General features: G+C 47.2%; 1 protein-coding gene across 1 annotated transcript in view; it reads left to right on the top strand.

Annotated features, from left to right (window-relative positions):
- The window catches only part of Hunk (hormonally up-regulated Neu-associated kinase), a 109331-nt gene that overhangs the window by 78981 nt on the left and 6094 nt on the right, over positions 1-24256 (top strand). The window contains exons 6-9 of the mRNA XM_032900458.1: positions 5808-5943; positions 9232-9394; positions 14088-14171; positions 20642-20689. Of these exons, the coding sequence (XP_032756349.1) occupies positions 5808-5943; positions 9232-9394; positions 14088-14171; positions 20642-20689 (431 nt within the window). The remainder of the gene's footprint in view (positions 1-5807; positions 5944-9231; positions 9395-14087; positions 14172-20641; positions 20690-24256) is intronic.

Genomic DNA, 24256 nt, shown 5'->3' with positions numbered 1-24256 from the left:
TGCTGTGAACATTTACCTCCAGATGTTTGTATGAATGTGATTTCTGTAAGACAGAGAGCTAAGAACCAAATTAATGTGTCAATTGGTAAGTCCATACAGCTCCATAAAAAGGTACCACACTGTTGAGAGGCTGTACCATGTTCTGTTTGCCCTCGAATACTCCACTTGTAGCTTCATTATGTGGTCTTTGACACTGTGAACTCTCAGGGTGATTCTGATGTGCTTCTGATGGCTTAGAGCTTGCTCTGTCCTCAATGACCCATAACACAGGGTACTAGTAGGGTACCTGGAAAGGGTAAGCAGGGTTTGCTGAATATTAGTGGGACTCTGAGAAGTCAGACGGTTGCCGATTCTCTGCCTTAAGTCACAATGACATCCATCATTCAGTCCCAACTCCCAGGGGCTTAGGACCACAGACGCTTACTGCCTGTGCTTATATTCATTGAGAGTTGGGTCAAGAACAGAAGAGTGCTAAGTCCAAGTGGGATCTCAAACCCATTGCTGGCCCATGCAGGGAAGGTACTGGGGTGGGGATGGGGCTCTCTGCCCAGCAGTAAAAGCCACGCTTACCTTCTGGTATGTAAGCATGGTACATGGCCTCAGTCATGGACTGGGAATGGGGTAGTGCAACCCCACCACAAGTACTGAAGGTGGAAAGGCAGAGACATGGCAACCGCACCAGGGTGAGCCACACACAGGCTGTAGGAGAAACAAGCCATCACAGCGAGCCTGGTTTGTTCTTTTGCAGTGTCACCATTATATCCTGCAGTACTAGTTTACAGTAACAGGAGAAGCTCCCCCTTTGTGGAACACAGAATGCGGGTGTTTTTCCGTTACCTCCTTTTTACGGTCAGGCAAGGTAAACGCCGCTGTTCCCAGTTAGCCCACGAGAAACTGAGTCTCGGAGGGAGGAAGTTGGTTTGACTGGGAATCCAGATTTTCCTCTGTGCTCTGTTATTTCTTCCCTTTATTTTTAAAAGACATGCGTGCCCATGCTCACACTCCTCTGTGCACAGTGCCCACAGAAGCTAGAAGACAGGTTCTGACGCCCTAGAGCAGGAGTTAGTGGGGAGTTGTGACGCCCAATATGGGTGCCTAGAACTGAACTCTGGGTCCTCTGCAAGCGTAGCACACTCTTCACTGCTGAGCGAGCCCCTAGCCCCCTTTCCTTATTTAACACACAGCCTATCCTACAGCCTCCGAACTTGCAAGTTTATTTCTCGTCTTTGGGTCTCGTCTTTAAGTGATGTCATTGTCAATTGAAAATGCACCGATGTTACTCTCCCTCAGCAACACCCATCTTCGTTAATTTGATATCCTGTCAGTCCTATTTGCAGTGATTGTGCCAATTAAGCCTTATTATTCTTCAGCTTAGATTAAATTCAAGGTTTCGTTTTACTTTAGCAAATTTCAGTCGGAAAAAAATTTCAGCGCTCCTGTCTTTGCGAGTCTATGACGTGTGTGGAGAATCGACTCCCTGTTTCCATCACGTAGCTGGAAGACTTCAGCTTTGGGGGCCTTTCCAACTCTCCTCTAGTTGGTTTCAGCTTTTCTGCAAGTTGGCTCTTGCATATCGCAGAGTGAGCGAGTGCTTTTCGCGGCTGAGAGATTTTCCCAACAGTTTACTCTTTTCATCACGGGCACCATAGCAATAGCATCCACAATACATTCCAAACACATGCTTCCCGTTAAGAGGATTCTGTCCCATAGATCCACCAGAGAGAAGCTGGAGACGTACTGGCATGGCTGAAGGTTGGGCCTGGTAAAGATTTCCAAGAAGGCTCAACCAGCCATTGCATTGGATTCTTAGCTCAGAGGAGACGAGAGAGCGGCCTCCTGCCAGAACAGGCCTCTGCTTGCATCCGGTTGGCGGCTCGAACATCAGGTGGCTTTGTCTGTTGCCTGCAGCCCCTGCCCTACCCAGTGTCCAGTGCTCACATAGGCCAGTCCAGACTTGAGAAGTCTGACTGCTCCCAAAGAAAGGGTGTTGGCACCACAGCAGTGCCTACTTCCTGTTACATGCAGGGGGGCAGAGCCCCCATTCAGCTCACTTCAACCCTCTCAGCTGGAATAGAGAGCCCAGGCGTCAGCTCAAAGGCGCTGTGACTTGTGACCACGCTAGATTCTGCTTTCTGGGATGAGGTAGTCCCTCTTTGCCCCCAGAGACACGCGGATGTGTTCAAGAGCCAAGGACAAACTTCATAGCTCTCTGAGGATGTTCACCAAGTCTTTTCAGGATAGTGACGTGATGTCTGTGATGTCCAGAGGTGCAGGACTCATCAGCAGAGACCTGAGCTAAAATTACTTCTGCTCATCAGCAATTTGTGCGTGTGACGGTAGGAGCACTTGGTGGTGAAAATAGAACAAAGTTCCCATCCGGCATCCCAGCTCTGCTGGTTAATCATCCCTCAAAGCAGCTTGGCCCTGGGCGTGAAGGGATGCTAATCTCTTAGGGGCGCACATCAGATATCTCAGAAAGCACCCCAATGCAGTACCCCCAGTTCAGCTCATCAAACCCACCCCCTTGTCCTTGAACAGTAGATGCCCCCACTTGAAACCCACATGATGGGTTGAGGAGATGGCTCAGTGAGTGAGAGGGCTTGCTGTTCAAACAGGGGGACCTGAGTTCAAATCCCAGGCATCCGCATTCAAAAGTCTCATGTAGTTGTATATGACCTGTATCCCCCATTAGTGTGGAGGGTAGAAAGGATTTGCTGGTTCTTGTTGGCCTCTAACCTCAGAGAAGAGACCCTGTCGTGAAGGATGATAGAGCAGGACACTGGGCATCATCTTCTGGCTTCTGTGTTTGAACTCACGCGGGCGCACACACCAAACAACAAAATAAAACTAAAAGGCACTCAAGCAACTCCAGCAGTATAGGGGTACAGAGGGAAGGGGAATATCTGTTCAAAACCAGGAAGCTCTTTTTTGGAGAGATGTTAGGAGAGTCTTATTTGGAGACTTAGCTGTAAAACTGTTCATGTTGAGACTGGAGAGATTACTCAGCAGTTAAGAGCATTTGCTGTTCTTCTTAGGACCCAGGTTCAATTCCCAGCACACACATGGTGGCTAGCCAGCTATCTGTAACTCTAGTTACAGAGGACGCCCTCTTCTGGCATTCTGTGTGTACTGCATGTACATACTGCAATTACATGCATGCAGGCAAAACCCCTCATAAAATAAAAATAAATGAATCTTTTAAAAAAGTCTGGCAGCGTTAAATGTACCCTGTGGCTATTACACGGCATCCGCACACTGGTTCTGGCTCTCTATGTTCTAGAAGACAGAAGGCCGCACACTGGGGCTCTCCTTGCATGAGTTACCTCATGGATGTGACCTGGCAAAGGGCTCTTTCTCTGGAGCTGCTTCTGGTCTCACAGTTGGCCCCTCTTTTGATGGCTTCATTTCCACCACAGAAACAGGGCTCACAGAAGGGCCATCATTCTTTTAAGTGCAGCGTAAACCGACAACTGAACGCAGACGAGAAAGTATGAATTTTCATGACTGCTCCTGGCTAAGCGGGGTTCTATTTTAAAAAACCTGGCAAAGAGCTCCTCACAAAAAGACGGAAAAACTTGGCGTCACAACAAATGGAGATTATTGTCTGGGACTTCCTATTTGATCCGATGGAAACTGGATGTATAGAAAGCTAAATGAAAGGATTACCTGGTGGAAGCCTAGGAGGATGGGATGGCTCAGTTGGTAGAGTACTTGACTTACAAGCACAGGGTCCTGAGTTTGATTCCCCAAATCCCACATAAGAGCACTGGGGGTGGTGAACACCATGACTTGTGCTTGTAATCCCAGCACTAGAGAGGGAGAGACAGAATGATCCCTGGGGCTCATGAGCCAATAGTCTAGTTGTTGAGCTCCAGGCCAGGGAGAAACCTTGACTCAAAAAGGTGGGGGAGGGCATTCTGTTTTGTTTTTTCCTTCCTTGTTTTTAATTAGTTTCTGGAGAATTTCATACAATGTATTTATTAAGCTAACCCCATTCCTGGCTCCACCCTCAGATCCACACCCCTTCCAGATGGTGCTTAAGGTGGTCCTCCAGCCTCACATACATGCACACACATATGTGCACACACCTGCATGCATGTGTGCACTTGTATAGACATGAGCACGCCTATATACATAAAAAAGGAAAGGATAGTATTTTCTGTATCTGAGAGGGAAGAGGATGTGTCTTATGTATCCTATCCTGGGGGGCTGGTCTTGACCTTGCTAGGTAGCAGAGGGTGACCTTGAACTCCTGACCCATCTGCCTCTACCTCCCAGATGCTGGGATCGTGGGCTTGTTCCCTCACACCTGATTTTCTGATGATAGATATCTGGTGATAGGACTTTGCTCAAGCCAGGCGAGCACTCTGCCAAGTGAGTTATATCCTCAGCCCCTTGCAAGGCGGTAGGATAAGATGTGATAGAATAGGAATAAGATGTGTAGTCTCTGAACTCGGGAAAACCAGGCCTCTGCCTGTAGACTCTCACACTGAGTAGCCCTGGACCTGTGACCTTCCAAAATATCGTTCTGCATGTTATACAGTTGTCTCTCATGTTGTGGACATAATGGACACAGCTTCCTGTCCCAGTGTGTGGATAGATCGAAGGTGTTCTCTTGCTTTATGAAAGAAGACCCAGGGTACAAGTTGCTTGGTAGGGACTGAAGTGAAAGAGGTGGTGAGGAATTGGTCAATGGTTTTTCTCTCATCCTTCCTTACGCTCTGGCTCGAAGTGGCTGGCGTTACGATAGCACGTCTTTGGGCTGAAACTAACAGCAAATACCATCGGCATACATTCTGCCCCGACAATCCCTTCCTTTTGGTGGGCAGCATCAGCTCGGCGTGAGTTTGTAGTGAGGCACTTGGTAGAACTTTGTGACAAGCTAGGATTTGAAAACACAAGTTAGAGTTGATAGGACACTTAAAGGCAAGCACACGGGTATCTGGTGTCTTGTCAGCCCAGCTGCTTAGTTAGCATAGGTTTGGGCCTGGGCACTACATGATAATTTCACAGAGTCTGGAGGAAATCTGAGTGCCAGTAGAGAACTGCTTTGAAAAGAAGGAGCCTTGGAGAGGCATGCGTGTGATGCTGGCTACTCAGAAGTCTAAGGTGGAGAAAAAAGAAGTCTGAAGTCTGCCTGGGCTACAGAGTGAGTTCAAGGCTAGCCTGGGCTAACTTGTGAAAGCCTATGCCAAAATGAAAAGTAGAACAGGGCTAAAAACATGTATGAGTCACAGGCTTAACCCCTGGTACATTAAACAAATCAATCAGTTAACCAATCAACCAGGAAGCAACTCGTTGACCCTATGAGACACGGTGCTCCATGGTAAGGATCAAAGTCTAGCGTCTCGTTCAAATTCATTCATCTTTTTACCTTTTGATTTCTCAGTTACCACCATGATATTGAGCATTTTTTTCAGTTTCTACTCTTTCCCCATGTAATAGTACAGCTCTGCGTTTGATCTCTGAGTGACTACTAGAGCACACAGATTATTCCAGAAATGCTCGACCTAGTGAGAGCAAAGCGATTGTTGCCATCTTGGGTACCGGGTGTGGTGCTTGGGCCGCTCTCTTAAGCTCTTCGGATATACAGCACCTCTTTAAAAGATAAATGTAGGAGGAGACACAATTCAAAACTCCAGGTGGGGCTGAACTCACATCCTGTGAATTGTAGAATGGAAACCCTCCCAGAGACCCCAAGAGCGGAGGCTCAGATGGGCTGAGGATGTGGAAGACCTCGGGGTGCGGCTTCAGTGTCTCGCCTGTGCTCCATCTGTAAGGTGTGTTCTTTGTGGACTGTCTCGCAGGGGCCATCAACTTTCTGCGCTCTCTCCTGGAACCAGACCCAGTGAAGAGGCCCAATATCCAGCAAGCGCTGGCAAATCGTTGGCTAAATGAGAATTACACTGGGAAAGTGCCCTGCAACGTCACCTACCCCAACAGGTAAAGTGTCGGCGGAGGAACACCTTCTCCAGGGAGGTGGGGCCTGCCCCTGAGCCCTCCAAGCTCAGGACCAGGGAAGCCGTGTGGGGCTGAATCAAGGCCGTTTATACCCTGTCCCCCTTGCCTGGCTGTGCCCTCCTCTGCAACCTCTTACCTATAGACAGGCCCATCTTGCTGGGCAGGAAGATACAACCAGGGCTGTCCTATGTGTTTGTGTCAGAGTGGTCCTGTGGAGTCTGGCTAGAGGAATGGAGGCTGAGTTACAGGGCATCTCTCAACAAGCCTTGCTCTAAGGGATTGTGCCTTCACCAACTGCTTCCTTGTTCACTTAAAGGGTTCATTTAAACGAACTGTGGCCTGTGTGCGTGTGCGTGCGTGCGTGCGTGCGTGCGTGTGTGTGTGTGTGTGTGTGAGAGAGAGAGAGAGAGAGAGAGAGAGAGAGAGAGAGAGAGAGAGAGAGAGATATGGGGGATGGTGGAGAGATCTACCAGTGAGCTCTCCTGCCAGCATTAAGCTTCTCTAATCTCATGGAACTGAGTCTTTCAAATCACCTTCAGACCTGCTTCCTGCTCCTTGACTCTTGTGTCTTTCAGCCCCGAGTCCCTTGCCTTAAAATAACAGAAAGCAGGGAAGGTCAGGTCATTCACTTCAGCTGCCATGTTGTGGGCTTATGGTCCACGAGGGAGGGTTAGAGACGAGTGCACTGAGGCAAACCACTCGCCTGGCCTGTCTCTGCAGACTACAGATTGGAAAACCAGCACGAGGAACATTTTCTTGTTCTTTTTGACTCATTTGTCATTCCGTGAGTCACTCTGAGGGATAAGGATCCTCCCTTTGACTACTTCAAGCACATATGGAGACCACCCGACTCCAACCTTCTGGGCTAGCTCCCCTCTTCCTTCTTTTAACCCTTGAAAGCCTTACATGTTCTGTCAAGCTTGGGCGAGGGCCAGAGAACCACAGACAAAGGAGCAGGGAAGGAGCAGCCTCTGTGGCTGTATTTGTGAAAATCCCCAAGCCTCGGGCCAAGAAGGTCTAGAAATATCCAGTAAGCCTTGCGAGAGCTGAAGTGCTGAGTCCTTTATATAAGATGGTCAATGGGATCGTACTCAGGATGGACGTTAGTAGGATCTGCATCTAGAATACCTGACCAAATTTATCCTTGCCTGGGCATAGAGGAGACTTGGTCTAGTCACCATGTAGAATTCTAGCATTTGGCTCATGGGTAGTAATTTAGACAAAGTCTGGGTTACCTAAGTTGTCAAGGGAACCTGGAAATAGACACTGTTTTCCAATACCTGCTCAATTTGGGCCAGGAACTGTAACGGACACCAGAAAAATTATCCCCGCTGTGAGTCTGCAAACAGAGCTGAGGGGCAACGTCTTATCATCGTGGAAAGGCACCCAGGCTGCTTCTGGTAAGAAGTAGGTAGCACTGGTGGCAGCCCAAGGAGCCATTCAGTGAGTGTCTAAGTGAGCAGAACCCATCCATCCAACACCAAACCTGTTGAGGGCTGTGGATCTGGCCCTAGAAACACAGAGAACCCTTTCAGTGTTTAGTTACCTCTTCACTTACGAAGACTTAAGTATGGCTTATAGTTTTGTAGCCTCTCCTCAGGGGGTGAAAGGCAGGCTTTGGTGAGGTAAATATTAATTGAATTTCTTACACTTTTTTAACTATCTTGGGTAGTGTGTATGTGTGTGTGTGTGTGTGTGTGTGTGTGTGTGAGAGAGAGAGAGAGAGAGAGAGAGAGAGAGAGAGAGAGAGAGGGAAACAGACAGAGAGAGTTGTGTATGTGTGCATTTAAGGATATGTGTGTGAACTTATGTGTCAATGTCAGGTTGTATGTGTGTGTGTATGTTAGGGTGTGTGTTTTGGTACATGCGCTTGTGTGTATTGAGTGCATTCGAGGGTATGTGTGTGAAACTGTAGGTGTGAATGTGACTGTGTGTGTGAGGGGGGTGTGTTTGTGTAAAGAACTAGCTAATAGATGGTATGGGTGGTGAAGGCCTTGTTTAAAAAGAATGGCGGCCTGGGGTCTTCTGTTATCTAAGGTTATTGGATAAAGAAGATAAATCCATTTTGATAAGATAGGAGAGCAGAATTCTTAAAAATTGGGGGTATGTTATTTACAGTTTTATTTTAAAAAATTGTTAATCTTCAAGGCGCATATATATGCCGTATGTTTCTTTGCCTTTTATTTAAGGGCCAGTAAGCCAGAAAAACAATTACCAGAAATATATATATTTGTAAAATCTACTTTCTAGTTTCCCAACACTGCTGTCTCCTGGTTTAATTAGTTTGGATATTGTTAGTGCTTCTTTCCCTTTGGGAAAGTCAAGAAATTAAAGCCCTGAGTTTTACTCTGTTCTTCCACACAGCTTTCTCCCATGAACTCATTTGATTTTAAAGGTACACCCTGAAGTGTTTAGAAATGATGTAGCACAGTGTCTACAATTTAAAACATTTTAGCAGCAAGGATAGCAACCCCAAACGCTGCAAACATGGCACAGTACGCCCAGGGGACGGTCACACACGCTGGTCACAGTCAGCTCTCTCTATCTGTGAGGTTGTTCTCATGATCTCCCTGAGAATAAAGATAGTAAAACTCTACAGAAGCCAGGTGTGGTGGCACAGACTTCTAGTCCTAGCACTTGGGAGACAGAGGCAGGTGGATCTCTGTGAGTTCGAGGTCAGCCTGGTCTACGTGGTGCATTCTAGGGTAGCCAGGGCTCCACGGTGAGCTGTTTTCAGCCCCTCCACCACCCAAGTCTACAGACGCTCGTCTCCTATATAAAATGGTGTGATTCGTACATAAACCATGCGTGCTCTTCCATATACCTCAAATTACCTCCATTGATTTATAATTGTTATGATGGATTGCTCTGGGAATAATGACAATTAAAAAAACCCTTAAAGTCCTTATGCTCAATATGCATATAATTTTTTCCCCCTGAAACGTTCTGTGTAAGATTAATTGAACTCTATGGATAGGGAATACACGGGTTGTATAGTAACCCCACAACTGTTCTACATATGTGAAAAATTTCAAAATAAGAAAGTCCGGCGGGAGGTGTAGCTCAGTTGAGATGCCCAGCACAAGCAAAGCCCAGGATTCCATCTGCCCGTACCACATAACGCACAGCAGTGTGCGCCTCTAGTCCCAACACTTGGGAGGTAAACATGCGGGTCACTGGAGACCTGGGTGGGCCGTTCCATCTGCCACGCTTGTGAGTCACTCTGAGAAGGTGAGGAGGTGACTGGTTCCCTGTGTCTACCCCTCACAGGATTTCTCTGGAGGATCTGAGCCCCAGCGTGGTGCTGCACATGACTGAAAAGCTGGGCTACAAGAACAGTGACGTCATCAACACGGTGCTCTCCAACCGCGCCTGCCACATCCTGGCCATCTACTTCCTGTTGAACAAGAAACTTGAGCGTTATCTGTCAGGGGTAAGTGGGACCCTAGAGGAGCATCTTCTGTCTAGTGTTGGGAAGCTACACTTGGTCTATACTGTCATTTTAGCCTAAAACATGAGTCCCAGTCTCTTGAATGGGGGATAAAGGACTAGCAAAACCCATTTCTTAGACCGTGCTGCTGGTCTGAGATGTGATCCAAATGCTCTCCTATAAGCGTTAGCCCTGACCCACCCCTGAGGGGCTTAGCTCTGTCTGTCTTCTGTTCTCAGTCGTCTGCTGGCATTCTGTCACCTCTTAGCTCTTTGGGTTCTCTAAGAGGAACTGGAGTCCTCACTGCTAGTAAAAGTTGGGGAGCAGTGCCTGGGTGTATAAAGGATGGGGTACGGGAAAACTATTCACTAGTCGGCCCTCTGTCTCGATGGTTTGTGTCTGCAGGATTCAGCCAATCATGGCTCAGAGATACTTAGGATTCAACCAATCCTGGCTCAGAGATACTTAGGAGAACATTGCTTAGTGCTGGACGTGTGCATCTTTCTCCATCATTCCCTAAATAACAGTCGCACGGCATTCGTGTCATATTAGGCATTGGAAGTCAGTCAGAGATTTCAAGTGTATGGGAGAGGAGCATCGTTTCTATGAAAATTTTGTATGGTTTCCTGTAAAAACTTAACACAAATTGGGATTTGTAGGAGGCCCTGGAACCAGTTATATTAGAGTGCAAGACCAAAAAAAAAAAAAAAACGAAATCAAAACAAAAAAGAAACAAACATGTTTAGGTTTACGACTGCAGAAAATAAGAACACAACAGGGTTTGCTAGGTAGCCTCTGGCAGCTTCGTACAGGCTAGATGTTAAAGCCCAAGTGACAGGGTCAAGAGTTGGCTTAACAGCAAACCATTTAACTGAGAATGGGACCCCCATTGGAGGAGTTAGAGAAAGGATCAAAAGAGCTTGAAGGACCTTGCAACCCCATAAGAACAACAATGCCAACCAACCAGAGCTCCCAGGGACTAAACCACCACCCAAAGACTGTACATGGACTGACCCAGGGCTCCAACTGCATAGGTAGCAGAGAATAGCCTTGTTGGGCACCAGTGGAAGGAGAAGTCCTTGGTCCTGCCAAGGTTGGACCCCCAGTGTAGGGGAATATGGGGGGTAGAAAGGGGGTAGATGGTGAGAAGGGCACCCTTATAGAAGAAGGGGAGGAGGAAGGGATAGGGGCTTATGTCCGGGAAACCAGAAATAACATTTGAAATGTAAATAAAAAAAATACCAAAAAAAAAAAAAAAAAAAAGAAAAGAAAAGAAAAAGAAAAAAAAATCAAAGCCAAAAATAAATAAATAAATAAATGAAAGAATTGGCTTAATAGTTATGAGCACTTGGTTGCTCTTGCAGAGGACCTGAGTTCAATTCCCAGTGCCCACAACCATCAGTAACTTCAATCTCAGGGGATCTAGTGCCCTCTTCTTCTGCCACTCCCAACACTCATGCACTTAAATGCACTTTTTAAAATCTTAGTAAAGAAAGCCCACACGCGTCGTACCACGCATGATGTCCACACATGTACCACGCGTGACGTCCAGTCCGGGCGCCAGCAGTACTTCGATGTCATGGCACTTTTATTGTCTTAGCCACAGGAGCTCATCTGTCAGTCTCTCCATATAAACAATCTCTCAAAGGGAGTGCTACAAGACAGCCTATAGATTCTATACAGTCCTGCTCTTCATTGGTGCAGAAGCATAGGTACAGGGCAGCCCAGCTCCAACAGAGCCGGAGAAACTCAGGATTGACAGAAGCCCATCGGAGGTTTGACTGAACGCTCTCTTAAAGATGACCCTGACCCTGTGTACATTGAGGGTCCAGTGGCTCATCTGTCTCTTGATGAGGAGGACAGAACGGAGATGGTAAGGTCAAACTGCTGCAGACAAAGTCACACAATGGCCTAATGTATCACAGAATTCCATCAGCCAGCAGAGCTAGAAACCTTCAGAGCAAAGGATGAAAATCCATCTGTAGCCAGTGAAATGACCATCCCTCTGACAGGGCACAAACAACAAAATAGTGTCCAGGAGGCACAATGGTCCCAGTGAAGCTCTTGTTAGCAGAGAGGCTGAGACACGTTAGCTAACATGACGTAGTGTGTGAAGAAACTTGACTGGAGGCCAGCCAAACATGAGGATGGAGGTGCCGCTGTGCCCAAGCTGACCCAGCTTAGAATTCACCTCCAGGAAAATGTACCCAGAGCTTTCTTGTGCATGTGTGCATGTGCGTGCATGAAGAGATAAATGCTTTGTGCTTGTGATGGGGACCCATCTTGAGCTTTGAGGCTTTGAGACAGTATCTGTGTGACCATCCGCCACAGGAAAATGATACCAGGTGACATGTTATCCTACTCTGGAACTGTGATAAGCCACTCTGAAAACAACTCAGGGTAGTCAGGGTAAGAGCTGGAGGCAGGACCATTGGTAGAACGGTACTTGTGGCTTGTATTCCATCTTGCTAACTCTCTTATGGAGCCCAGAACCCCCTACTCAGGGAAGTTACTGCCCACATTGCGCTGGACTCTCTACATCAACTAACAATCAAGACGGTTGTTCACAGACACACCCACAGGCAAGCTTGGTACAGATAGCTACTCAGTTGAAACTTTTCTCCAGGTGCCTCTAGGCCATGCCAAGCAGATAGCTAACACTAACCAACTTAGAAAGACAGGATCTGGGGCTGGAGAGATGGCTCGGTGGTTAAGAGCACCGACTGCTCTTCCAGAGGTCCTGAGTTCAAATCCCAGCAACCACATTGTGGCTCACAACCATTTATAATGGGATCTGGTGTCCTTGTGCTCTCGTGCCCTTTTCTGGCATGCAGACTCACATGCAGGGAAAACGTGTGTGTGTGTGTGTGTGTGTGTGTGTGTGTGTGTGTGTGTGTGTGTGTGTTGATGTGTGTGTGTGTGTGTGTGTGTGTGTGTGTGTGTGTGTATGTGTGTGTGTGTATGTGTGCACGCGCACCTTTTATAAAAATGCTTGGTTGAGCCCATACTTTGGAAAGTGAAAGTCAGGTTCCTGCCCTAGCCTCTCGGGTGTATCCTCATTCTTTGTCATGACTTGCCAGAGAAAAGGAATAACTTCAGGCAGAAGGGCCAACTGAGTGAGGTGGCCTCCCTTTCGAACAGCACACTTTCCTGAATGCCTGACTTGCTGTATGAGACACTATCAGTTCCTTCCATGAATGTCAGTCCTGATGACCTCATCTCTGCTGCTCCCCTTCGTGTTAAATGCTCTACCACGTCTTAATGCTGACACATGAGGGACCAAACTTCCAGAAGGCAAACTTCTGGGAGGCACACTCAAACCGTCACAGAATATCCTGTTAATTTATTACATGATAATAGTTGGCCTCTTTGCTCTCATCAAAACAACCTAAGAGAGACCTGAGGCTGTTCTTCAATTCTCTTCTATAAAAAGAGCACATCTTCAAGTCTCTTTCTCACCTTATCCTTTTAAATCCCCACTTTACTGTGTACTTTATAATGTAGATGATGCCTGAGTGGCCCCTGATGAATTATACATATGCATATTCCTGTAGATGCCTCTGTACAACTGTTTTACCCATTAAGGCTCTGGGTGATACCATTTGGACACCATGCCAGAGACTAAAAGTTAATCTTTTGAATGGTCCCCAATAAGGAGGGTGTGTGCACACTGATTTTCTTTTTCAAATGATGAATGCAGTTCAGAACTTTTAGAGTGGACAGAGCCCATGTGTAGGGAAGGTCTGTTTCTTATGTTACTGAATAATGTTGCTACAGCCTCAGGTGCTCTAGGTCTTTGGGTGTTTTTCAAGGTTAGATGGAAGGTGCTTGCTCCAAGGGCAGCATCCTATGGCTACTTAAACACATTTACACCTAGCAACTTTGGTCCCTCACACTGTTTTGACACTGGCATAGCTCATGTCAAGCAAGGGGGACCTCGTGTCAGAAACTCTTAGTCTGCGTCTTGCTCATCCTGGACTCCTTGCCTTCTGCTGCTTTTTCCTCTCTTCAACTTGTTCTGGGGTCAGTTTCAAGTGTTGCACGGCTGAGCGTGGCTTTGTCCAGTAGAAACCCAGACCGTACAGTTCTGACTGGAGAAGGGTTTGGTTTTCCTGAGCAGTAACACTGAACTCTTTAATCGTACGCTATACTTGGTATAAGAACCCGTTTTCTAGGTAAGTGGAGGGAACTGGTCTCTGCCGATGCCTGCAGCTGGTGTCCACGCAGGGATATCCAGATGTGGCTCACGTAACTGCCCTTGGGCACTGTTCCAGTTATCTTGGCCAGTCATCAACACCCATTGTGATTTTCAAATCCAGCCCAGTGAACTAGAATACCTGTGTTTGCCTTCTTTCTCTTCCACCTCTTTCTTTTCCTCTTTTTCTTACCGAGATACATATTTTAAGCTGCCTCCTTTGCTGGCTTCCAGCATGGCTTACTGTGGCTCTCCTTGGGATGATGTAATCCTGTCGCCCCAAGCTATTTTTACTAGTTTTGTTTGTTTGAGGCTGGGTCTCCTGTCCCAGGTTCGTCTCAGACTTTCTATGCAGTCAAAGATGAATTTGAACTTCTGATCCTTCACTCTCGTCACACGGTCCTGGGGATTACAGGTGTAGACACTGTGCTGTATAGTGGACGTTTCTGTTTCCCAAGACTTAAGCTGTGCCTCTTATCTCTTTCTCGGACCTCTCGGAAGAAATCGGACATCCAAGACAGCATCTGCTACAAGACCCAGCTCTACCAGATAGAGAAGTGCAGAGCTACCAAGGAACCCTATGAGGTGAGTGGCCCTAAAGCAAATTCAGGGGCTCTCAATCCACTTTAGGGGAGAATGGAAAGAAAGCCAGTTACTGTACATCTTAGTAAGGGTTTTACTGTCATGAACAGACACCAGGACCAAGAACAACATTTAATCTGGGCTGGCCTACAGGTTCAGAGGTTCAGCCCATTAACCTCAAGGCGGGAACATGATAGTGTCCAGGCAGGGATGGTGCAGGAGGAGCTGAGAGTTCTGCATCTTCATCTGAAGGCTGCTAGGAGAAGACTGACTTCCAGGCAGTTAGGAAGAGGATCTTAAAGCCCACACCCACAGTGATACACCTACTCCAACAAGGCCACACCTAATAGTGCCACTCCGTGGGCCAAGCATATACAAACCATCACACCATAGGATACAGAAAAGGCAGAGGACGGCCTTACAGCTGAGCCCTGGTGGACTGGTTTCCAATGGAGCCAAAATTACTCAGCTTCCAAACATCATCAGGAACATTTACACATCTGTGTGCTCAGTCTGTGTCACAGACGACTGACACAGTCTTGGGAGGCAAGACTCCGGTAATTTTTCCCTAGTCTGTGACTGAGATTTGCTAAGTGCCTTTTACTTTTAAATAATTTCCATTTTAAATATTCTCTGTACATAGTGTTACTTTACATAAACACATTTCATATGAGCACATAAACTTTGGGTGTATTTCCCGCATGCCCCACCCTCTCCCTTCTCCCTGTTCTAGAATTAATCTTTTGTTCCCCTACACATCTTTACTCCTACTTTCATTGCATATATATATATATATATATGTGTGTGTGTGTGTGTGTGTGTGTGTGTGTGTGTGTGTGTGTGGTTTTGTGTATTCTGTAAAATCTAGGACCCACACATAAGAGAAACATATTTGTCTTTTGGGCCTGGCTTAATTCACTTAATATTATTTTCCCCAGCTTTACCCATTTTCCTGCAAAGGACACAACTTTGTTATTCTTTATGGCTGAAGAAAACAGAACCCAATCCAAACTTTTTGTGTAGATAAGATGTAGACCGCATCTTTCTTACCCATCATCCCTCAGCTGTCGGACACCTCTAGCTCCGCCCACGGCTTCGCTATTCTGAGTAGAGCTGCAGTAAATACTGATGGGCAGGCATCTCTGGGATGCGCTGACTTGGAGGTCTTCTGGGTGGCTTATTCTGAAATCCATCTAGATAAATCTCTTGAGCACTCACAGTTGGAACCAAAGCATGGGCTACTCAGAATCCAGCAGAATGGCACAGCTGGCATGGGAAGGAAGATGTAGGCAAAGAGCAGGGAATGTTCTAGATGGAAGTGAGTTTTCTAGTCAGATGTTGCCAGCATCTTGAGAGGACCTTCATGGTACCTGAGAGCAAAACACTAAGGTTCTTGAATTTAGTCAAAACTAGTATCCTATGGCAGCTCAGCTCACTACAAACTTGAACCAAAAGTACACATTGTGAAGAGGTTTTGTTGATGATTTTCAGAACCAGCACAAGATGTATGGGGCTTCCTGACCACCTGGGTTCCCCTGGGTTCCTTTTTACTCAGTTTCATTCCAAGGAGACAGAACTCTTCCCTGTAGAGAGTTCGTCAGCAGCTGAGGCCTTGCCACTGGAACTTTAGGGAGAACTCAGGAATTCATTCACTGAAGGATTGATCAAACAGGGCTCTTCCTCCAGACTGTGGCCACTCCCTCCTTTTCTATATCAAATCCCCATCCTGACAATGTGAGAGGCTCACCTGCTGCTAGGGAGGCCTCCCTCTGGGGTTGGCCTAGCTCTGTCTAAGGCCAACACTTTGAGGGCTGAGTGTGAATGTTTCAGGAGCTCAGGAATGGGGCCAACATTGAAGGTGGAGGCTGGGCTTTGCTGGCTGTCTGTTCTAGACAGAGCCTGGGGGCAGGGGAGGGAAAAAAACAGAGGAGGTGGGAGATCCAGGCAGTGGGGAGGGGAGGGGTTGGTGGGGAGGGGGAAGCTGAGGAACTGGGAAGATGGTTTGGCAGAAGTTGCAGAGCCAGCTATGCAGTTGTCCTGAGGATGCTGGAGTGAGCAGCTTTGAGGAAACAGAGAAGGCAGAAACCCCAGCGCATGGATTAGGGGAAACAGAAAAAGCAGAGATGGTGAAGACAGAGAGAGAACTTGGCCTCTGTGGGAGGACACAGGGCGGGCTGGAGGGAGGCTGAGGAATGAGTCAGAGAAGGGTTGGGGTAGAGGAAATTAATTAATTGCCTCCTTTGTCTGAGACCAACTGTGAAGTTCCAGGATAGAAAAAATGGAGGAAGCCTTTGGGAGGATGGGCCAATTTCCGCAGACCCTGAGCTATAGACCCCGGCAAGGCTTTTAGGCTGAGGGCAGGAAAATAGACTAGAGAGCCAAATGCTTCTGAGCTCCAGGCCTAGCTACCCAGTTCCTACTCCATGTTGCCCTTCTTAACATGCACACTAACCTCTATAGTCCTCAGAGGAGACTGTGTCCTCCCTGGGAACAGAGAGTAGAAACACAGTATCCGTCAGCAGGGGCATAGAGTAGAGACACAGTATCCATCAGCAGGGGCATAGAATAGAAACACAGTATCCATCAGCAGGGGTATAGAGTAGAAACATAGTATCTATCTGAAAAGACAGTCCCTCACCAAGTCTTGCTCTGTGACTTGTGAGCCCCTCAAACCCTCTACTCTTTGCTCCCCATCTCTCACCTGCTACCAGCATCCTCCCCTCTTCTCTTGGAGCCTCTGCCATGTTCTCCTTGTCCTCACATAGCTACTCGTCATTCCCTTCTCCACACAGTAGCCAGAGTGGACTTGTCACTGTCCTTGAAGCCTTGGAGGCTCTATGACATGGCTACCAATGTGGGAATCATTTGGTTTGCTTTGGTCCTATGTCTTAGCCTCACATCCAGTAGAAACCCACACTTGCTTTGTGCCTCCGAGGTTTGATTTTATCACTCGCTACCAGGGTTGTGCCTACCCTGTTCACTCTCCAGGATCTTCTCCCACTTTCTTTGCCCAGTCAGTGCCTGTGAATCTTCAAATCTGGAGGTATGGCCAGCTTCCCAGGTCCCTTGCCTTGCCCTGACATCTGCCGCAGCCCCATTCTCTCTAATGTGGTGGTTGTCTAGCCTTCTGTTGTACAGGGCTGGTCTCAGCACTTTCTCATTTGTTTGAGGGAATCACCTGATGAACAAATGACTCTCCCAGTTTGGCCCATGAGTTCCGCAAAAGTAAGGACTGTGTTAACATCCCAGGAGCCTGCATGGTTCCTGGCATGGTGGAAATACTCCATAAATATTTGCTAAGTGAACAAAGGATAGAATAAAATGGCCCTTGCCCTTTGTCAGAAACAACGAACTGAGGCAAGAACAGAAGAGATTGAACAGTCCAAGAGCAACCCTTAGGTCACTGCCTACGGCATCATAAGCAAGAGGCATCATCACTAGATGACTGGGAAAGGCTTCTCAGTATCACTTGTAGCGAGACTGGTCACCCTGCAGGAGTCTGGAAAAATTCACTTCTAGTTATGCATTCAATTTTTTAAAAAGAGTGCATGTACCCTGAGTGTCCCCAGGCCTCCTTGCTCACGGCTGTCTTTTTGTCTGCGCCTCTCTCATTCCCAGCCTTCTGCCGCTATGTCTGTAAGAGCCAGAGCCCTGATGGAAAAGAGCCCCATCTCTCATTCAGACTCCTTTTCCCTGACGGTTATTTCCACTTGGCCAGAGAACACATGGCGAACGTTTTAAACATTTGTTGAAATATTGAACAGTTAGGATTTAAATAGGAGCACTAATGGGCAAGCCGCATCTCAGTTTTCTATGATCCATTTGTTTCTCCGATGTGCAGTATTACTTCGGCTAATTGAATCATAGGCTATTTACTACACACCCCACTGGTCTCTGCTGGAACCTAGAGAATGGAGCCGGGCCAGGTAGAAAATGTCCTAGCAAGATCTTAGATGGCCCAGGCTTCACTGCAGCCACTCGGAGCCCCTGGGTTTCATCTGAGTTCCACTGGCTAGCATGGGAAGGAGGGGGCAGGGAGACAATACCAGGGTGAGGGTGAATGGGGACAGGGAATGGAGTGTGAGGTTGCAGTTCATGGCGAGGAGGTGGCTGGAAGGCCACATCCTCCTAGAACATCATGAAGCTGTGTCCTGTGCCCTGAGTGTGCGGGTGGCCTCCTTATTTCCTCATCTCTATTCTTTACCAGAGGACAAATGAGCCTAATTGAGTTTTCAAAGCTTCCCTCTGGGGATTACAGTGCTGCGCTACTAAGAATTATTCTTCCTCTTCGTGTAAAACGGCAAAGACTGCTTTGTGAAATTGGAACGTACAGTCAGGAGTGGTGGCGCATGTCTTTAATCTCAGTACTTGGGAGGCAGAGGCAGGGGGTTCTCTGTGAATTGGAGGCCAGCCTGTGTACACGTGAGTTCCTGGACAGCCAGGACTATATAGAAGGACACAGTCTCCAAAAACAAGTGGATAAGACATGTATCTCACTTGGAAACACCAATGTGTGGTGTCCAAGGGACCTCTGGGCCCAGTGGAATAAAGATGGGACAGTCATCATTTTAAAACTACTTATTAAAAATAGCTTCAAATAGGCTAAATATAATGCCTTTAAACACAGAATTTAGCCATCCAGGGCTACACAGAGAGAACCTATCTTAAAAACAGGCATAGTGCAAAACCATATTTGTTGACATATCTTTTATAATGTTGATTCATAAAATGTGAACTAGAAGCGGGGGGGTGGGGGGGGGGATGTCCGTCCAGACAAGGTTGAGGTCATGGGGCAGCAGGGGATGGGATTCTTCTGACCTGGCTGTTGTAACAAATAAAACCCCAGGGTGCACTCCTCGGTTCTAGAGGTCAGTGTGACTTAGGGCTGGTTCCTCCTGAGGGCTAGGAGAGGGAACCTACTCCAAGGCGGTTCTCTAGGGTCTGGCAGTTGCTGTTGATCTTCCCTCCTTGGCTTCCTTCTTCTGCATTCTTAGATGCATTCCTGTGTCCACAGTTTGTAATGACACCGGCCATATTGCAGGAACTCTCCCTCTCCACCCCATAACCTCGACTTAACTCAATTATTTCCTATAAATACCTGGCTCAAAACAAGGTTCTATTCTGGTTGTAGAGATACTGTTAACTTGTGGGGGGCATTAGTTTAAAGGCAAATATTAAGATGTTCAGTTCATGACTTATTTAAAAATCTCCATGACTTGGGGCTGGAGAGACGGCTCATCAGTAAAACACTTACTGCTCTTGCAGAGGTCCCTGCTGCTGTCCCCAGCACCCACATGGAGGCACACAACAGCCTGCATCCCCAGTTTCAAAGGATCTGAAGCTGTATCTTCTGTCCTCCGTGGGCACCCACACATACATGGTACATACGAACTCAACACAGACACTCATATACATACACATAAGGAGCTATTTCCAGTGATATCTGCTGCCAAAGGGAACATCTGTTTTTTCCAATGGAGTGTTACAACACACAATGAACTCTGTGGCTTTTGTTTTGATTTGTTTTTTAAGAGAAGAAAGAGAGACCATGAAATCAGGTGGTAGATAGGATCCAGGAGGAGCTGGGGAAGAGGGAAACATGGTGAAGCTCTCTCTCTCTTCTCTCTCTCTCTTTCTATCTCTCTCTCTCTCTCTCTCTCTCTCTCTCTCTCTCCACACACACACACACACACACAGACATACACAGACACATACACACACACATATACACATAAACACACACATACTCACACATATACACATACACACACATACACACATACATACACACACACATACACACACACACACATACACACACAGACATACACAGACACATACACACACATATACACATACACACACACATACTCACACATATACACATACACACACACACACACACACACACGCATTAGAATGGTAGCTACAATGGGATCAGAGAGGCTGGAAGAAGTACCAGCCAGATATGGGCCAGCAGGTAAAGGCACTTGTCACTAGAGGACCAGCGTTTACTCCTTAGAAACCACAAGGTAGAAGGAAGGATCCAGCCCTACACAGGGTCCTCTGACCTCCACGTGTCTATCATGGTATGCCTCCATACACGTATTTAACAAGCAAAGTTAAATTCATAAATTAGAGAGTTTGAGCTGGGAAAATGTCTGAGGAGAGCCTCGGGTGTTGGGTGGGATCTGGCTCTCAATGTGGTTGCTGCGCCCATGGTGTCTTCACTGCTTCACGTTGAATGGCCTCTTTGTCGGGAGAACACTCCTCCCCTCTGAGCTTTAGGGTTTAGTAGCTTTGCCTGGAAGATCTCTGCCTGTGAGTCCTCCTCACACTGCGGTTCAAGTTGATTCTTTTCTGTGGACATGGAAATGATTAATTTCCCATCGGGGGAGCCACGGGGGGTAGAGCTCTGGGAGGAAGGGATGGATGTAGCTTCTTGAATTGATGAGAACTGGTGTTCTTCACAGGCCTCCCTGGATACCTGGACAAAGGACTTTGAACTCCATGCTGTGCAGGTAAGAACTTGGGAATTTCCAATGGGTTAGCAGGCTCTCCAGAGAGATGCATTCTCTCTCACTTGCATATACCTATGAAAATTGAGACAGGGTGGAAAGACAGACAGACAGACAGAAAGAATCGTCTTTTAAATTCTTGTGTGTGTGGTGTATGTGCATGTACGTGTGTAACCATGGAGACCAGGAGAGTGCACTGGGTGTCTTCCTCTGTCGCTTTGTGCCTTATTCTTTTGAGGCAGGCTCTCTCTTCCTGAGCCTGTAGCTGGGTTTTCAAATAGGCTGAAAGCCCCAGAAATATTCTTGTCTTGGTACTCCCATAATGCCAGGGTTACAGGCATGCATAAGGCCATGCTTGGCTTGTTACATGTGCTAACATCCAAACTCAGTGCTTGGGTAGCAAGCACTCCGAGGCCCGGAGCCAGCTCTCCAAGCCTGGTTGTTTTTTCCTTAAGACTTTGAATGGATTGGATGAGGCATACACATTAGGAGGCCCATCGACGGTCCTTAGCCAATGTGGCTGCCGAGATCCTACACATACCTTTGCAGCAGCATTTATAGTGGTGTTGGCCACACACAGCCAAGTTGACACACGGCATTGACTGTCACATGATGCCGAGTATCAGCCAGTCTCCCCTGAATCAGCCTCTGCAACCTTCTTTCCTTATCCTGAATCAAGGTGCACAGAATCCTGTTCATAGTTGATCAGATTCCCCCTCAGATGGGCTTGGTGACTACTGTGCAGAGCCATCATGTTTCTGTGTCTTTTACTCCTGGCTCTATGATTTGATTTATGAACTCAGTCTTTTTTTTTTTTTTTTTTTTTTTTTTTTCAGAGGTGGGGGCCCAACCCAGGGCCTTTCGTTTGCTAAGCAAGCCCCCTACCCCTGAGCTAAATCCCCAACCCCCCAGTCTTCTTTTTATAAACTCACTTATAGTTGCTATTTTTTTTTTCTGCAGCCAAATCTGGCTTTCCCTAGCATGACAGGCACAAAGGAACCAATACCAACTGGCTAATGACATCTGGGAACGTTGGCCATCTGGGGTGGGAGGGCTCTGATGCTCTAAGCAACCAGGTGAAGCCTCTTGATTGTCAGTCAAGCTCCATCTTAACTTGGTAAAATTCATGCACTGACACTGATAGGAGCAGCTTCAAGTGCCCTCAGCCACCAGGACTCACTCTCAGTATGGAAGAGAAGTCAGTTTCCTAAGGGGCAGCTCCCCTTTCAGCCTGGGGTGATAGGAGGTCTGTCCTTGTTAGGTCAGAGTGTTTGCCAAGCTGATCAGCATGCAGGTGCAAGATGGATCCTGGCTTCTGCTTGCAGAGCTGAGGAAGACCCACACTTCTGCTTAAAGAAGGGATACACTACCCTGGAGGCGATGGTAGTTGCTCATGGTCACGGCAAATTGTACAGAGCAGGGATGGACTCAACTGCCATGCTATAACCATGGCTGTCCTTCACTGGTAACTGTCATGCCTCCAGAGACGGTCAGAAAGGCAGAATCGAAAAGGACCCAGCTTTCTGGAGCTCGGAGCTTAGAGTCTGAGGAACAGACCTCCCCCGTCAGTGGAGCGGATTCACATCTGTCCCTGGACACTCAGTTAATGTTGGTTTCTTCCACTGAATGGAAAGTCATCCTTTCTGGGTCCACGTTAAAAACTTTTGTATCTGTTTTACATATCTCTGGCGGGTGTAACTGGGGGCCAGAGGTCAAGATTCTACTTGTGGGGCTGCAACAACGGACAAGGTGCCATTGCTATGGCTTGAGAACTTGAGTTCAGATCCCTAGCACCCACATAAAAGCTGGCAGGCATAGTAGCCCACCTGTGACCCCAGTACTCAGAGGACCCCCACAGGTAGCTAGTTAGCCTGGCCAAATCTGTGCTCTCCAAGGTCAATAAGAGACTCTGACTCTGTAAATAAATGAAAACAGCAAGTGATATCAACTGACGTCTACGTGGTCTGCACATGCGTGTGTGCACACAAACGCACACACGTACAAACACACACACAAAAAAACACACTTGCATGCACACACATATACACACATACACCACACATACACACATATAAACACATACATACAAACACATACACATATAAACACATACTTGCAAGCACATACACATGCACACACATATACCGCACACACACATATAAACACATACACACATACAAACACATACACATACATACACACAGACACATCACACATAAAACATACACACACATATGCACACACACATGCACACACATATACACACATATACCACACATACACACACACACATATATATACACATACAAACACACGCACACATTCACACACACATACACACACATACAAACACATACAAACACACATACCACACACACACACATACACAAACACCCACCACACATACACACAAGCCACACATCACACACACACACACATGCACACACACACACACACATGCACAGCTGCTTGTATCCACATCATGTGGTCTTCTCTGGTCTGACTTGGTGATATAAAACTTCCCTGTGGATTAAAAGGGAAAAGTGCTTGGAGCCAAGATGGTGAATTTCCTTACCACTCCTTGAGCCCTCAGTGATGCTAGGGAACCCTGACCAAGGAGAATCAGGGAAAGCGCGTCCCTGCAGCCTGAGCTCTGGTGGCTGGGGCACAGGCCCTCAGAAAGCAGAGTCCCATCTTTGTTTCCTCTGAAGACTACTTCCTGTCACGTTGTTAGCACGATGCTCCCTAGGGGTTTCTTTTGGAGAAAACAGGCAAATGAAAAGGTCTAACCGTGTGATCATCGACGGGTTTGGGGCAGTGGGTCAGGTCTTTGGTTAAATAAACGTTTCCTTTGGCCCGCTGAACCTCCACATGAACTGGCCCATGGTCCGCCCCTTCAAGGAGTGCTGAGGCTCGAGCTCTTGACTGCTCCCTGGAATAAGTTACTAGGAAATCTCTATGGAGATGTATGTTCTGAGGGGTTTTGGGACATGCTGGGGCACAAGCCCAACAAGGGTGGCCTTAGCAGGGACACTTGGAGGTGTTCAAGTCTTCTCACAATGAGGCCCTCTCCTTAAGCACAGGAAAACTTGTTCTTACGGCTAGCAGCCTTGGCCTCCCTCTCCAGCAGACGTTCACCTCTTACCTACTTCTGCTAAGTTCAGTCCGCAGTGAGGCTGGCCCAGCCCAGAGCTTTTATAACCTGATTCTTAAACCACAGAATCCCCAAAGGGGCTGGAAAGAAGCCACAGTAGGTCCCTACAGCTGCTGACGGCCCTCCTGTGTCTGGGTGTACAGAGCAGCCTGAAGGGACCTTTACTGTGCGCTCGCTCTCTCTCTCTCTCTCTCTCTCTCTCTCTCTCTCTCTCTCTCTCTCTCTCTCTCTGTTTTAAAGTGGAGTGAATGCAACTTTTAACTTTCTTTTTATCAAGTTTTATTATAAAGTGCATTGCAAAAGTGTATCATTAGGTTTAATTTTCTTCCTCCTTGAGGTATTACCAGATAGAAAATGGTGACTTTGCAGAAGAACAGAGAGATTAAAAAATAAATTGAAGACAGGAAGACATTCTT

This window comes from Rattus rattus, chromosome 4 (assembly GCF_011064425.1).
Source record: "Rattus rattus isolate New Zealand chromosome 4, Rrattus_CSIRO_v1, whole genome shotgun sequence".
In the NCBI taxonomy this organism is placed as follows: Eukaryota; Metazoa; Chordata; class Mammalia; order Rodentia; family Muridae; genus Rattus; species Rattus rattus.
This window is presented reverse-complemented; position numbering and strand designations above follow the sequence as displayed.